We start from the raw sequence: 14271 nt of genomic DNA on the forward strand, positions 1-14271 counted from the left end.
GTGGAAGAGCAGCTTCGTTTGCTTATCGTTGAGAATGGAATCCTCGCGAGCTTATCATTCTCGACGTTAATGGAAAGGAAGGAAAGCCTAGAATCGCCTTACCACGACACGTTCGAATGGATATTCGAGGATCCGGAAACCACGGGGAGACCATGGAGCAGTTACATTTCCTGGTTAAAGGAGGGTAATGGAATCTACTGGATCAATGGCAAAGCCGGGTCCGGCAAGTCGACTTTGATGAGTTACATCTACGACAACCCAAAGACAACGGCATTTTTGAACGAATGGGCAGGATCAATGCCATCCGAGATTTATGCCTTTTTCTTCTGGAACAGTGGGGATGAAGACCAGAAGTCTCAGCGTGGTTTACTGAGAACCTTACTCTTCCAGATCCTACAGCGACACCGAGATTTGATCGCACATGTCATGCCAGAGGCATGGGCCAGTTGGTCCAGTCGAGCCACTGCGATTGTCTCAAGCAATATGCCTCCAGATTCTCCAATGCTTCCACCTGTGCCGCAGCAGTGGACCATGGCCCAGTTGAAGCGCGTATTTCGGATGACACTTCAGCTACTCCAAGGCAAAGCCAAGTTGTGCCTGTTCATCGATGGCCTGGATGAATACAACGGGGACTACCTTGATCTTTTGGAGCTCTTTCAAGAGTACGCACAACGTCCTGATATCAAATTCTGTCTCTCTAGTAGACCTCTATTGGCTTTCGAAAACGAAATGATGGGGTTCCCGAGTTTGAGACTACAAGATCTAACAAGCGGAGACATTAGTCACTATGTCAAGGATAGGCTATATCGGCACAAGTACATGATACAGCTATCGAAACAAAAGTCTAGTGATGTCACCGATCTTGTTGACGAAATAGTCGCAAAGGCCAGTGGCGTTTTCCTTTGGGTGAAGCTCGTCGTCAAGTCCTTGATACGCGGGTTATCAGACTATAACCGCATCTCTGATCTCCAGAGGAGAGTCAAGCATCTGCCAGGGGACTTGGAAGCTCTGTATACGCACATGCTCATCACAACTGACCCGTTCTATCATGAGCAAGCTTCGCAAATCTTTCAAATCGTGAGGGCGGCTCAGCGCCGCTCTACCAACAGATTGACGCTGTTGAACTTGTCATGGGCAGACGACGAGGACGAAAACTTTGCAGAGAATGCCCAGATAAAACCCCTCTCTGACGAAGAAGTCATAGAGAGATGTCGAATGATGGATGCACGACTGAAGAGTGTTTGCGCTGGTCTTCTCGAATCTCTCGATAACACGTTTGCGGATATCGCTCCAGATGCAAAAGTGGTATATCTGCACCGGACTGTTGCTGATTGGCTCGAACAACCCGCTGTTTGGAACCAGATAGTATCACGTACGGCTGGAAGTGCTTTTAGTCCCAACCTATCCATGCTACGATCGTCTCTGATGCAGGTAAAAACCGCAAAGGTATCACCAAGATTTCCACTAGAAGAAGCCATCGTCAAAAGTGCACTACAATTTGCCAGAGACGCAGAAGCCGATCTCAACACAGGATTTCCCAAAATCCTGGACCAGCTCGATTTCGCCATGACGTGTCAGCAGCGAATTGGAAAGAGATTCTGTCATCAGGAATTGAGAAGGGTTAACTCGAACGTTTCTAATGAATCGAGCTCTAGTGAGAACGACGAAGACAACGGCAACATACCTGTGCAAGGGACGCCCGATGCAGGGTTAATCGGTGAAAAAAGCAATTTCTACAAGCTCGCAAAGGAATTTGGTCTTGATCACTATGTGTCGATGAAATATGATGCCGGAGTCATTGTCGACCAAAACGTGAACCAACATCTACTGCTCCATGCAGTCACTCACACATCCTGGCCGGATCTCGAAGCAATCAAGGGTATACTGAGCAATGGGGTAGATTCAAACTTTTCATTTGAAGGGCCCAGCCCATGGGAGCAGGTACTTTTGCGTGCAACGAAGCATTTCGCAGAATCATGCAGTTATCCGCTAAACGCCACTCATTCACGCGGCATCTACCAGGATGCTGAATGGCGGTCAAAGGCCAAACATTGGGTTGAAGTGATCAAAGTTTTCGTTGATCATGGTGCAAGCCCAACAATGATGACTCGGAGGTCTGAGACAATCGACGGACATCCGAGATTGTCGCTAATGATTGTCTTGAGCCAGTTCTTCCCGGAGTGCCTTCATGATGAGGAAAATGAGATACGCATGATGATAGAGGGGACGAGAACGTCTGTTTCAACCGACACATACACTAAAGATCAATCTGCCACAGAGTATCTTGAGAATGCTCAACAGTTTCTGGTTTCACAGAATGCAGGAATGACAAAGCAGGCCAGACCATGTGAGGCTTCAAGACCTACAAAGTATATCAGTACATCGGTCTTTACTTGGTTAGCGTCTTGGGTTTTGAAAGGAGGTTGATATGTTATAATTTACTGTGGATTGAGGGGCAAAAAATATCTAGGCATGCTTGCTGTTAGTATAGCTAGCTTATTACGTATAAGATGTGGTTCAAATTATTTCAAGTCTCGGTTATAGGAATAATTATCGCAACTGTTATTATTCTTCTTTACATCCCTTTTATTAGGTAATTTTTAAGGTATAAGTCCTAAAGTATATATATAAAATTAACTTATAAAAAAATATAGTTTTTAAACCTAAATATTAATATAAATTTAATCTAAAGGTATATATTATAATTTATAAAATTAAAATTATAATAATTATTATAAAAGCTTTTATTTTTTTTAAAGATTAATTATTAAATATTTTTTTATTAATATTAATATTAATATTAATAAAATTATTATATAAAATAATAAACTTTAAAGTCTTTATTAATTTTAATTATAACGTACATGATAAGCGGGTGCAACAGACAAGCGAGTGCAACAAAAAATCCCGCAATTTACATCTTCTCAACTTAATCAATTAATTTTCAACCACCAAATATGTCAGACCCAAAATATTGAGGCTAGGATTCTTCTTGCACTTCGTGCCCTTCAAAATGACCCAAAATTAAGTCTCCGACGCGCCGCAGGCATCTATCGGGTCCGTTATTGGACTTTATATCGCCGACAGAAGGGTATCCTTTCTGCGCGTGATTCTATCCCAAAATCACGCAAACTATCTGATCTAGAAGAACAGATCATAGTTCAGTTCATTCTCGATCTGGATTCGCGAGGGTTTCCCCCGGGACTGCGTTATGTTGAGGAGATGGCTAACCGATTGCTCGCCGACCGCGAGACGCCGCCTGTCGGCAAGCGCTGGGCCTCTAACTTCGTCAAGCGACACAAAGAACTCAAGACGCATTTTCCCCGTAAATATGACTACCAGAGAGCCAAATGTGAAGATCCGACCATTATTCGCAACTGGTTTAGGCTCGTAGCAAATGTAATTGCGAAGTATGGCATCCGACCTGATGAAATCTACAACTTTGACGAGACTGGCTTTATGATGGGCGTTATTGCGAGCGGAATGGTCGTCACAGGTGCTGAAAGGCGTGGAAGACCAAAATCAGTGCAGCCTGGAAACCGGGAATGGATTACAGTCATTCAGGCGATCAATGCCGAGGGCCAAGCGATCCCGCCGTTCATCATAGGTGCGGGCCAATATCACCTCGCCCACTGGTACCGAGAAAGCAACCTCCCGGGCGATTGGGCTATTGCGACGAGTCCTAATGGCTGGACAGATAACGAGATAGGCCTCGAGTGGCTAAAGCACTTCGACCGGTGTACTACCAAGCAATCAAAGAATCGCTATCGTCTCCTGATCCTTGACGGACACCAAAGTCACCACTCGGTCGACTTTGAGAGATATTGCAAGGCAAATAAAATCATCACGCTTTGTATACCGCCTCATTCGCCTCATCTGCTGCAGCCTCTTGATGTCGGGTGCTTTGGCCTGCTTAAGAAGGCTTACGGGCGAGAAATCGAGCATTTGATCAGATGCTCTGTAACCCACATTTCCAAAACCGAGTTCTTGCCGGCTTTTTACACCGCCTACCAGGCCACAATGACAGAGAAAAATATTAAAGCAGCCTTTAGAGGAGCCGGACTTGCTCCTCTCGACCCAGAAAGTGTAATCTCGAAGCTCGATGTGCAGCTGCGGACTCCAACGCCTGTGGAGGAGGTAGTTAGCCCCTCGACCCCTTGGGTCTCAAAGACCCCAAAGACTATCCTTGAAGCCGACTCTCAGCTTGAATATCTTGAAAGGAGAATCAAAAGGCATAAAAGTAGCTCTCCAGAGTCGATTCTAGAAGCATTGAGGTCTTCCAAGGGAACAAAGATAGTTATGCATAAGGTTGCCTTATTAGAGGCCAGGGTCCAAGATTTTGAACAGGCAAATAAGATACTAAGCCGGCGGCGGAGGGCAAAAAGAACCCGGCTACAGAAAGGAGGGGTGATGACAGTAGAGGAAGGAAGACAAGTAATTGATCAAACGGATGTTGATGCGCAGGCGGTGGCTGGACCATCGAGAAGTGGTGGTCAAGGAGGGCCTACGCGAATGAAGGAAAGGCGCTGTGGAGCGTGCGGCAAGACAGGACATAATGCAAGGACCTGTCAGATAGTTGTCGCTATGTCTATGGAACAATATAGCGATTAATTTTACTTAATTAATAGTCTGTTGTGTTTTTATCGCTATTTCTATCTGAGATGTTGGGATGTTGTGTTGCACTCGCTTGTCTGTTGCACCCGCTTATCATGTACGTTATATTAAATTAAAAAATTATTTATAAAAGCTTAGTTTTTATAATTAATTTTATTTTTAAAGAAAAATATTTAATAAAATTATTTAATAATTTTATTTATTTTTAATATAATATTCTTATTAATACTTAAAATTAAAATATTATTAATATAAATAATAATTAAATTATTATTTTTATTATTTTTAATTATAATATTTTTAATTATATAATTAATTATTAAATTAATAAATTAAAATTTAAATTTTTATTATATAAAAAAAAAAAGCTTTAAAGGCTTTTTATAATATTTAAAAAAAGTATATTATTAATATATTAAAAAGTAAAATATTTTAAATAAAATTATTTTTTTATTTTTAAAATAATTTTTAATAAAAAAAATAAATTATTAATAATTTATAAAGTATTTAATAAAAAAATATTATTTTATAAAAAGTTTATTAAATTAGAATTTATTATATTAAGAATTCTATAAAGTTAAAAAAAGAAAATTCTAAAGAAGAAAAGAAAAAGCTTATAATTAATACTATAGCTTTTAATATAATAAAATTCAACATAATATTCTTCGCATCCCATTTCCATTGTCTTCATGTCTAATAAGCTAACGATAATAATACATGCGTTACACTCTTATGATCTATCAACCGAATACTAGACATCGGACCTCGATGCTGAAACGCCCCTCTGAACCTTCCCTTGTGCATGGGTCTCTGAATGCAGAATGCGTAGTCTTACATGCAACAGAAGCCCCGGGCTTCAATGACTCGCTATCGAAACACTTCAGCAATATCCGCTCCTTGTCTGTCATGCCACTGAGATAATACCAAGCCTGACTGGAGTTATGCTTTATAAGACCAACTTCTCTGATCAACTCTCCATCCTCAAAGCGATGTTCTATAGGCACCAAATCTTTGTCATCAAATGCCGACGCTGATGCAAATGCCAGAGGAAATGACTCAAGTGGTCTTTTGTTCAATGGTCGCCATACATTGATAATACGGTAGCGGCCTCGCAAGAGACGTTCAGCCTCTTCAGGAAAGTAGGTCTGAATGCGTCGAACAACATTACTGGCTATGTGATCGACGTGGACTCTTGTCAGAGGACCATGTTGCGCTCCCTTTGCCTCGAGGCGTACAGTATGATCGTAAGGGAAGATTCGGATGTCGCCTTGCACTATATCCGAGAGCCAATTGACAATCTCAGGATAGTATAGTGTTTTGATAGATTGGTCGTTCATGAAGTCTATTTTAGAAGACGGCGGCGGTGCATTTGTAATGATTTGAAAGGCGTGGATGTCTAGGGTGAACTCTTCCTCGCATTCGCGGATATCACGTATAGTAACATCCACGACATGGTCAGAAAAGTTAAACTTTGGCTTTTGGCCTTTCTCTCTACTGAAAGTGAAATATGGGTCAGATCCATCAACTGGAGGTCGATAGAAACTTAATGCGGCCGTAACATCCCCGTGTGGTACTTCAGTAGCACCTGACATTCTCTCAATAGGCAAAATATGAATTGTTGATGACTTGGCTGAAAGGTCAATGTTTGAGATAAGATATTTGCAAGAGATTAATTATGGAATTGATGTCGGTGACGGAAAGAGGTGATGGGTTGTAAACCAGTGAAGCCAGGAACTGTCACATGCCCTTGAATGTCGGACAGACGCAGCGGAAAGGGGTAACAAGACAGCTTGCGAAAGCCTCCTCACTGGCTAGATGTATTGCATGACTTTATGTCTCACTATCAAAGTCTCTGTATCTAAGACCCCGGTAGTATATCGACATATGAGGCCAAATCAAGCAGTTGCCAAAAGGGACATGGTGCCGAGCTAAGCTTGTGGAGACGTCTCGGAGGAATTTTAGAGGTATAATACGGGAACCAATGCACACTTATGTGGCGTTAAGAGTGCCGGTTTGGATATAAGGTAAATACCATGAAAGAAATACCCTGTGATACAAGCAAACTCACAACTTAAGACATGGGTCCAATTGTCTCAAAACTACTGTGAGGATGTCAAACCACTTCACCGCTCATTCGCAGCAGCGAGGCTGTAAGTACATAATCGAGAGCTGAGACACACAGAAGAGCTAGAATCCCTGTTTCAAGCACAGATATCTTGAGATTAGAATGATGATAGTACGTATACACTATTTCCAAAGGGTTCCATTGCAATACTTGATTCAAAAACTAATGTACTTTGTAAGACACTCGGTCTAACAAGAATCTAGACCAGACCCAAGGTGGAGAGGTACAAGCACAAAATGAGCTATCACTTAGCTACTGGCATCTCACACTCAATAAGGTATTCATCCGGCAGATCAAGATTCCAAATCTTAATGATCTTGAGACCTGCCTTGCCCTCCAGCAATCCACGCCAGTCAGCCTCACTTCGCTCCTGAGCACAGAACATGGTCATCATCATAATGTCTCGCGCCGTCGTTTCCCAGGAAGCATTAGTGGTAGGAATGATCTGTTCGTGGATCAGAATCTTGCTGTATCCGGGTTTCATAGCGCTGATGATATGAGCGAGGATTTCCTGGCATACATCGTCAGGCCAATCGTGAAGGATGGAGTGCATGTAGTAAGCGCGGGATCCTAAAACTGTCTCAGTGTCTGCAAGAATTGGAAAATACGTAACAGGGATAACTACCTTCAATAGGTTGCTTGGTGAAAAAGTTGTGTTCCATGGTGAGAAACGGAGGGTGCGTTTTGTTGACTTCAGAAATAACACCAGGAAGATCTTGCAAGATTAATTGTCCAGGTATGTTTGGGTAGTGAAGATGCAGATCCCTAAGGTCTCGTCCAAGACATCCACCGATATCTACCCAAAATGGAGCTGTAGGAGTTTTTTCTGCACCGTCAATGAGTTGCTGCTCAATAGGGTATCGGCCTGTGGACATCCAAGGAGATGGATGATATCCAGTCATGTGGTCATTGAAATGTGCTCCGTAGCCTTGAGATTGGGCCCAAGAGAACATATCGTGGTCAGTATTGTACGCATACATCAAGGCCGTGTCTTTGGCATCGATTGGGTTCTGCCATCCGCGTTTACGGGAGTACTCATGGAACTTGAGGGAAGCAGCTCCAGTAGTACAGGTCCTATGGAAAGAATGAGTATGAATAACGAAGAAAAAACAGGAGAAACAAATTGACATACAATCCGATAAGTCCGTTTCCCATCATGGGGATACTAAGAGACATGGAAAAGAGAGTGGGCTGGTACTCGTCAGGCCCAGTCTCGATAATGTGACCCATGGCAGCAAGGTGGCGCATTATGCGACCTGATGACAACGTGTCAGTTACGTACATTAGGAAGTTAAGGGATAATATTACCGAGGAGTACAGTATCGACTCCAATCTGAGTCGCCAACTCATCTACCCTTTGTGGTACGTTTCCATTTTTCGTCATGGCCTCCCACAATCCTGTATCAACACCAAAGGCAAGGCAGCCTATGGAACTTGTCTTAACCCAAATTAGTGACCAAGTAAAAAGGTTACGATGCAGATCCTGTGACGTACCATTGTCCAGCAGTGCCTCATAACTGTCTCTCGTGGTGTTTCAATCGCTGATGTAAGTGCCCGCAGTTTGATCAGGAGTTCATGGCGAACATCCATATTCCCCGTCATGAGGGTATCAGAAGCCGATACGACCTCATCGAGAAGATGGGACACAGCTTCAAGATTGCAGGGTTTTTCAACATCGATGGTTGGGCTCCCATCAGATGTGGTATTCGAAAGGCCTGAAGTCCCCATTTTCTGTGACTGTAGATTCAAGCTAGGGGGTTGAATGGAAAGGGACAATAACTAGTGATCTGCTGATCTCGATGTTGTATTGACTGACAGAAGGCTTTTTGGGAAGTTGTATTTCTTCGAGTCATGGTTATTTATACTGATGAGGCACTAAACTAACAATTCAAGGGGTCAGATTTCATAGTTCCATCAAAGCGGACTATGGCTTGGACTTGCGTTTGTTAGTGAAGAACAGAAAATACATGCTATAGCTTTCACCGCTAGAATACGAGGTTGGCTCTATTTCAGTTGACATTGGAATTCACGCCCAAGGGTGTTTCTAGCCATCAGAAACAGCAGACATGCTTCATATTTCATAAAGAAACCTATGTCAAGATTAATCTTTATACCCAAATCCTTAGCGATAGCGTCCTTCCCATCAACCATGACCACTCCCAAGCCATTGTCCATTGCCATCGTCGGCGGTGGTATCAGTGGTCTTTGCCTTGCCATCGGCCTTCTCAACCATTCGCACATCAAGGTTACTATCTTTGAATCTTCCCTTGCCTTCAGTGAGATAGGCGCCGGTCTTGCCCTCGGACCCAACGCACAAAGGGCCTTGGCTTTCCTATCGCCCGCTGCCGAACGGGCCTTTACAGACTATGCAACAGGCAACTCATCTCCCGAATTCAACAAGACCTGGTTCAACTTTGTGCATCAGGCTCGAGGTCAACAAGAAATTGTAACACTCGGATCTATCGAGAACCAGACCGGTCAACAGACTGTGCATCGAGCGAAATTCTTAGATGCACTGGTAAGACTTGTCCCTCAAGATATTGTGCAGTTTGGTAAGCGACTTGTACGAGTATCTGAACAAGGTGAACAAACTGTTCTCCGTTTCGCAGATGGAACGTCGGCCAAATCCGACTGCGTCATTGGTGCGGATGGTGTTCATAGTAACATACGCAAGCACTTGCTAGGAACTGGTATGCCAGGAGCTACTTCGGTGTATTCTGGGATTGTGGCCTATCGAGGATTGATTCCCATGGAAGATGCCATAAATATATTGCATAAATACGCCCTCGATGCGTACTTATGGTGTAACAACAAAGGCATGGTCATGAGCTACCCCATTGACTCTGGTCAAGTCCTCAATGTTGTTGCCGCTCATTACAAAACGTCATGGGACGGGGATACATATGTAGTGGACACAAAGCCAGCGCAGTTGATGAAAGAATTTGAATCTTTTGGAGAAATGCCACAAAGCATAATTAAAGTAGGTCATCACCGTCTTCACACAACTTCACTCTAGTTTACTGACACACAATCAGCTTCTTGATGCCCCAAAAGCATGGGCTCTTTTAGATCATCTTCCCGCCCCAAAGTTCTACTCCAAAAACGTTGCAGTAGTGGGCGATGCTGCTCACGCTACAACACCATTCCAAGGAGCCGGCGCCGGACAAGCAATTGAAGATGCACTAGTCTTGTCGCAATTATTGGGAAAGGTTCAATGTACCGATGGGGTTGAGTCAGCTCTTGCTGCTTACGATACTATCAGAAGACCCCGGACTGAGAAGATTGTGCGAACAAGCCGTGAGGCAATGAAGCTATATACAGTCATCGACAATACGGATGATTGGAAGCGGGCATGGGAAGGTAGGATGAATTGGATTTGGGACATAGATCTAGCGTCTCATGTCGCCGATGCTTTGAGAGTATTTGAGCAGAGACATTCAGATAGCTGCTCAACCTGTGTGGTAGATGGCCCTACGAGACCAAACTGTACTTAGACTCCTGAGGGTCGGTGGTCCAGCGGTTAGTGGTCACCGGGCTTAGCCAACGGCTTATCCTCTGAGCCAAAGGTAATAGATTCAAATCCTGCGACTCCTAAATTTACTAGCTATTAAAGGAAAAAAAGAGGCTCTTAATTAGTTTAATCAGCTAGGCTAGTCTAACCCAATTAGGTATGCCTATAGAGATAATCCTAAGGAAGGTTTTTAAGGGGCTAATTATATATCTCACTGTATTAAGGAAGGTTTTAATTCGCTAGGACGATTTTCTCTACCTAAAATAGCCCTAGATTTCCCCTACCTCAGTAGCTAGCTTGCCCACTAGCTAGAACACCTAAGAGCAGGGTCAATAAAAGCTCAATTACACACGTACTTAGACTCCCTACCAAGATGTAGGAAAACAGGGCTTACTCGTTGATAGTACTTTCTATCATGATCTGCATCTGTCTTTGATACTGAACAAGTTTATTACTACGGCATTCCATTGAGTATTTCCGGAACATGCAGCGGGTTTCGAAGCACTAGGAGATTGACAAATGGAATGCAAGAATATGGAAACGTTTTCTTTGCCATAAATAAAAGATTCTTTGGCTAGAAAGACGGTGAACATAGTGCTCAACTACCGTCCCTTGCTCAAATACGTCATAGGTCCTGTTTAAGACCTTCTTAATATCCGTAGATAAAGATACTACGAATGCCGCCCGGCACTGTCCGGCACGTCACGGCAGGCCATCTTAGACACTTTCCTCTAGGTCAAAGCGTAGAAAAAGCAATCCGGTGACTTCCTAGCAAGACTTGTTTTTGCAGCGAAGAAAAGTGAGAGTGGCTTTAATTCCGTGTCTCGGTAGGTCTAAGACTTGTCTCAGAATTAGCGTCGTATCTCGTTAGACCGTCGGCTCGTCGTCCTGCTCCGCGGCCTGCTACAATTACAACTCCTCATACCAGGAATTGACCCCAGATGTACCCAGCTGCGATAATGTAATGGGTAAAGATCAACTCAAATATGACCGTGTTAATAGACTCAGTTGATAACAGGCATGGAATCATGAATGATAGATCCAAAACAGCTGTAGTGAAAATCCTATAAGTTCATATCTAAGCCGTTTGAACTCACCTTATCTGACCCAAACACTTTGTATGCCAGCGTGAACGAACAATATCCAAACCTCTCGAAAGCCGAACCCTGAATCAAATCATGGGCTCCTTACCATCTCCTACCTGGAAACAACTCGATATCGCCATAATAGGCGGCGGAATCGGTGGTATGTCATCAGCTATTGCTCTCCGTCGAGCAGGCCACAAGGTGACAATCTACGAACGAGCAGATTTCGCTGGGGAAGCTGGAGCTTCCATCTCTTGTGCAGCCAATGGTACGCGCTGGCTAAACGAGTGGAAAGTCAACTTGACCAAAGGCGATGGGGTCATCTTGCAAAGACTCATCAGTCGAGATTGGACGACTGGTAAGGTATTAAGTTTATACGAGCTAGATGATTACCAAGAACGGTGGGGTCATGTGTACTACATGTTTCAGAGGCAATGTATGCACGATATGTTGAAGGAGGCTGCTCTGGGGGATGGCGAAGGGCTTCCTGCCAAGCTCTGTGTAAATCACAAGGTACGCTACCATCGACCAGCCGATGTCTTGGAAAAGTAACTAACACAAGACTCTACCGTCATCAGTGTAGACACATCCATACCGATACAGGACTTGTGGAATTTGAGAGCGGTAAGACAGCAAAACACGACCTTGTAATTGGCGCAGATGGCGTAGGTTCCACTGTTCGTGGTATCCTTGGTATCTGGCCAGACAGGCGACCTGCCAAATCCAGTTGCTTACACGCCAACGTTCGTACCGAAGACGCCGTAGCAGCTGGCCTTGTGGACCTCTCCAAAGACCAAGCGTTGCAGTTCTGGGGAGGTCAGGGAGAGATCTGGGACAAGATTGTCCTGTCTCCATGTCGTGGTGGCAAGCTCTTGTCCTACTATTGTTTCTTTCCGCGGGAAAAGGGTGATTATGTGAATCAAACTTGGGGAGAGGAAGAAAAGCCCGTGGACGAGTTACTCGCCCCATTTCCCACCCTGGACCCACAGGTTCGAGGCCATTTGGCTTTAGGCAAGGATATTCACCCATGGAGACTATGGGTACAGTAAGTTTAGCAGAACTGACGTCGATACCACATCTCACACTCTCTCTAGTGAACCTTATCCATACATTGCAAAAGATGCAGTCTGCTTGGTAGGCGATGCAGCTCACCCGGTAAGCAAAACCTTTGAGTCAAGGCGTGACAGTAAAAGAACAGACTAACTCTCGCAGATGATGCCGCACCAAAGTCAGGCTGCCTGTATGGCGATAGAAGATGCAGCTGCTCTAGGGATTCTCTTTAGCGAGGAATATTTCACCGGAAGTGTTTCCGAGACACTTTGTTTATATCAAGCAGTCCGTCTGCAAAGAGTAACAAAGGTTCAAGCAGCGGCCCAGAGAGCGTCAGAGAACATCAATGAACGAATCGGTGAGTTACAAACACAGAAGCGTATGGATCCGATTCACTAAATCTTTGACGAGGATTCTCCAGCAATGTTGATAATCCGGTCTACAAGGTAAAGAGCGAACAGGACAAGTTGACTATCGAAGAGATGAACGGGTAAGTCCAACTCTCTATGCAGATACATTGTCTGATTTGTAGCAGTTACGATATGCATATGCATATCTTGGAACTAATTTGCAAGAAGATGGGACAGCATTTTGCGCATAAGTATATCCGAGGCCTGCCGATTGGATTGAAACTGTCAAATGGGTTCGTTGTTGGTAGTGAAGATTGGTCCCATGATTAGTGTCATTATTCCCACTTATATCTTGTAGTTCAGGTGAAGAAAAGAATACTACGAATGGGTACTTTTCGCATATTTGTTTAGCAATTTGACATGCTCCTAGCATTCTCTGGGATCACTAGCATGTGTTATGCTAAACCAGATTCCTTAATGCCAAGTAATGGAAGGCCAACAAAAGATGAGCGGAGCAAAGGATATGCTTACAGACCTTTTGAACTGTAGAGAGTTTAGCCACTTTGGGTAGCTACCATGCCCGTGAGCACCATTTCAGGGGAATGACTCTATCAAACGCCCACGAACAATGTACAATATAACCCCTGTATTGTTATTGCTGCAATACCTTAAAGGGAGTATACAGCGTCTTAACAGTTGTCAATAAACTAATCTAGCTATAGCTCTGAGATCAATTGTAAGACATATTATTGATCTACGAAAAGGAGGCAAATAATATAGCTTCTTGATTAGCCTGTAAGACCCCTGTCAAGTCATTAGGTGATAAACATTCAGTTCTTAACCTACCTAGCAACAAGACGGAAGTGAGACATGGTCATTTCCGCCACCAGTGAATACGAAGACGAGAGAACCTTAAGCGGAAGAGGGACATGTACTAGCAACTAATGCAAGACTGACATAGCAGCTGAAACTAGTAACTATAGTTGAGCGGTGAGTCGGTATCTCCTAACACCGCTAAGCATGCATGCTTCCGCATCTTTTGGTTATGCCACGTATAACAAAGATAGCACTATGATATGTACGATTGCAGTTCTGTTTCATCGTGGTATGGATCTGCGTCTAGTAGTATCAATTTGTGTTATTGTGGCACATACGTGATCGGGTACACGCGTAAATATGACTCCAACGCATCATACATGTTAGCCAGCTCAAAGGTCTGGTGGAATGGCTGATGGATATGTATTACGTTGCAAACTAACCACAGATAACAACAAAGGAACTCACATTTGTAATCAGCACTCAATAAGCACTGAGAAACATTCATACTCAGTCTCGCAATTATCCTACTTTCACTACACTATCATCTGATCCATTCCTTTATTATTGAGAAACGTTAGAATACGTTACAGAATGCTAGGTACTACACAGGCAATGTTTGTACTTGCACTCCTGATCGGCTCTGCATTTGTCTATCACATATTTCACGAATACCGGCGACTCCGTCATATCCCCGGCCCAACTGTGGCCAGATTCACC

At 43.6% G+C, this 14271-nt stretch overlaps 4 protein-coding genes across 4 annotated transcripts; 2 read left to right on the plus strand and 2 right to left on the minus strand.

The window, feature by feature from the left end:
• Positions 1 to 5354: 5354 nt before the first annotated feature.
• On the minus strand, positions 5355 to 6206 carry FPOAC1_007680 (uncharacterized protein; the record flags this gene model as incomplete). The annotated part of the gene is made up of 1 exon (XM_044852130.1): positions 5355 to 6206. The coding sequence occupies one exon, from the start codon at positions 6204 to 6206 to the stop codon at positions 5355 to 5357; it is 852 nt and encodes a 283-aa protein (XP_044704800.1).
• Positions 6207 to 6983: 777 nt separating this feature from the next.
• FPOAC1_007681 (uncharacterized protein) lies at positions 6984 to 8467 on the minus strand (the record flags this gene model as incomplete). The annotated part of the gene is made up of 5 exons (XM_044852131.1): positions 6984 to 7309; positions 7365 to 7813; positions 7872 to 7995; positions 8048 to 8177; positions 8234 to 8467. 5 exons carry the CDS (start codon positions 8465 to 8467, stop codon positions 6984 to 6986), a joined length of 1263 nt encoding a protein of 420 aa, XP_044704801.1.
• Positions 8468 to 8888: 421 nt separating this feature from the next.
• On the plus strand, positions 8889 to 10279 carry FPOAC1_007682 (uncharacterized protein; the record flags this gene model as incomplete). The annotated part of the gene is made up of 3 exons (XM_044852132.1): positions 8889 to 9719; positions 9775 to 10099; positions 10257 to 10279. 3 exons carry the CDS (start codon positions 8889 to 8891, stop codon positions 10277 to 10279), a joined length of 1179 nt encoding a protein of 392 aa, XP_044704802.1.
• A 1149-nt stretch (positions 10280 to 11428) lies between these two features.
• FPOAC1_007683 (uncharacterized protein) lies at positions 11429 to 13065 on the plus strand (the record flags this gene model as incomplete). The annotated part of the gene is made up of 6 exons (XM_044852133.1): positions 11429 to 11693; positions 11939 to 12380; positions 12430 to 12490; positions 12548 to 12743; positions 12797 to 12875; positions 12921 to 13065. 6 exons carry the CDS (start codon positions 11429 to 11431, stop codon positions 13063 to 13065), a joined length of 1188 nt encoding a protein of 395 aa, XP_044704803.1.
• Positions 13066 to 14271: the final 1206 nt, after the last annotated feature.

Source organism: Fusarium poae, chromosome 3 (genome assembly GCF_019609905.1).
Source record: "Fusarium poae strain DAOMC 252244 chromosome 3, whole genome shotgun sequence".
NCBI classification, from domain to species: Eukaryota; Fungi; Ascomycota; class Sordariomycetes; order Hypocreales; family Nectriaceae; genus Fusarium; species Fusarium poae.